Source organism: Perkinsus marinus, assembly GCF_000006405.1.
Source record: "Perkinsus marinus ATCC 50983 genomic scaffold scf_1104296942752, whole genome shotgun sequence".
NCBI classification, from domain to species: domain Eukaryota; phylum Perkinsozoa; order Perkinsida; family Perkinsidae; genus Perkinsus; species Perkinsus marinus.
Genome location: NW_003212035.1, coordinates 1 through 1,005, shown reverse-complemented (window position 1 = coordinate 1,005; position 1,005 = coordinate 1). Strand labels below are relative to the sequence as shown.

The 1,005-nt window shown below is 47.7% G+C and overlaps 1 protein-coding gene across 1 annotated transcript; it reads right to left on the bottom strand.

Annotated features, from left to right (window-relative positions):
• Positions 1 to 286: 286 nt before the first annotated feature.
• Positions 287 to 785, bottom strand: Pmar_PMAR010419 (kinesin heavy chain, putative; the record flags this gene model as incomplete). Its single annotated transcript, XM_002781298.1, has 3 exons — positions 287 to 389; positions 470 to 584; positions 638 to 785. Coding segments are annotated over 3 exons (366 nt in total), but the record flags the coding sequence as incomplete, so codon positions are not given.
• Positions 786 to 1,005: the final 220 nt, after the last annotated feature.

The window sequence follows — 1,005 nt, the reverse complement described above, 5'->3', positions numbered from 1 at the left end:
GCGTGCTCAAGAAGCTGTACTCTAAAGTCCTACTGCGAGAGTTGCTTCTTGCTGCTTTACCTTCTTTTGCCACATTGTTGCAGGACTATGAAGTCATATAAAGATACGTTAGCTTGGCAATGCCAAGTTGGCATACTCAGGTTGGCCGGGCCGAGCTCAACCATCCGCTCTTTCGATGCAAACTTCAGTGTTGACAAAGTCTGTGAGACATCTGTGATGCAAGGCGATACCTGAACAGAACCCAGACCGTCGAGGCATAATCTTGGCACTGGTGACCTCAGCCTACACTTAAGTGTGCTATCATGAGTACTTTGGCGCTGCCACCCAGCGAATCCTTGAGCATGAGGGTGAGCTTGGAATTACGATAAGGGACATGTGTTTTCGACTGACTTCCTCCACCATCCTTTTGTTGTGCATCCAGGAGAGCATTCAACACGTCACCCTAGGGCATATGAGAGGAATAGACAACCAAGTGAGACCAACAATACTGACCAGAGTACTCAGAGATTTGTTGATCATCTGGGCTTCCCTTAATGTACTGCCCTTAGCGCCACTCCGACCAACATTTTCGCTACCGGCCAGATCTGGGACGCTCGAGCACTTTTACTGGATTGAATGTGATTTCTAAGTAACTTACCGATGAGATTGAGTTTCCCGTGACGACAAGTTGCTGTATATGGGCATGGCAGACTCGTTCTCAGCGTGACAACACAGTGACTCCTCGAACTATGCGAATTGATATTGGTCGATGATGTTCGACGAGTTGCCACCGCCGCTTGGAAAGCCTGAAGAAGCCGGGTCATAGACACATGATCTTGGCAGCAAGAAGCGTGAGCACCTTCAGAGCGTCGTTCAGATTTTCTAGAGACAGTTCTGTGAGACCCTCGACAATAATGTTATCATTCCCTCCCCGAAGTTGATGTCCCGAGAGAGCCTTCACTATCGCAGACCTGGTGTAGACAAATGCAACTCTGATTTTGGTATTAGAATCAATAATACAATATA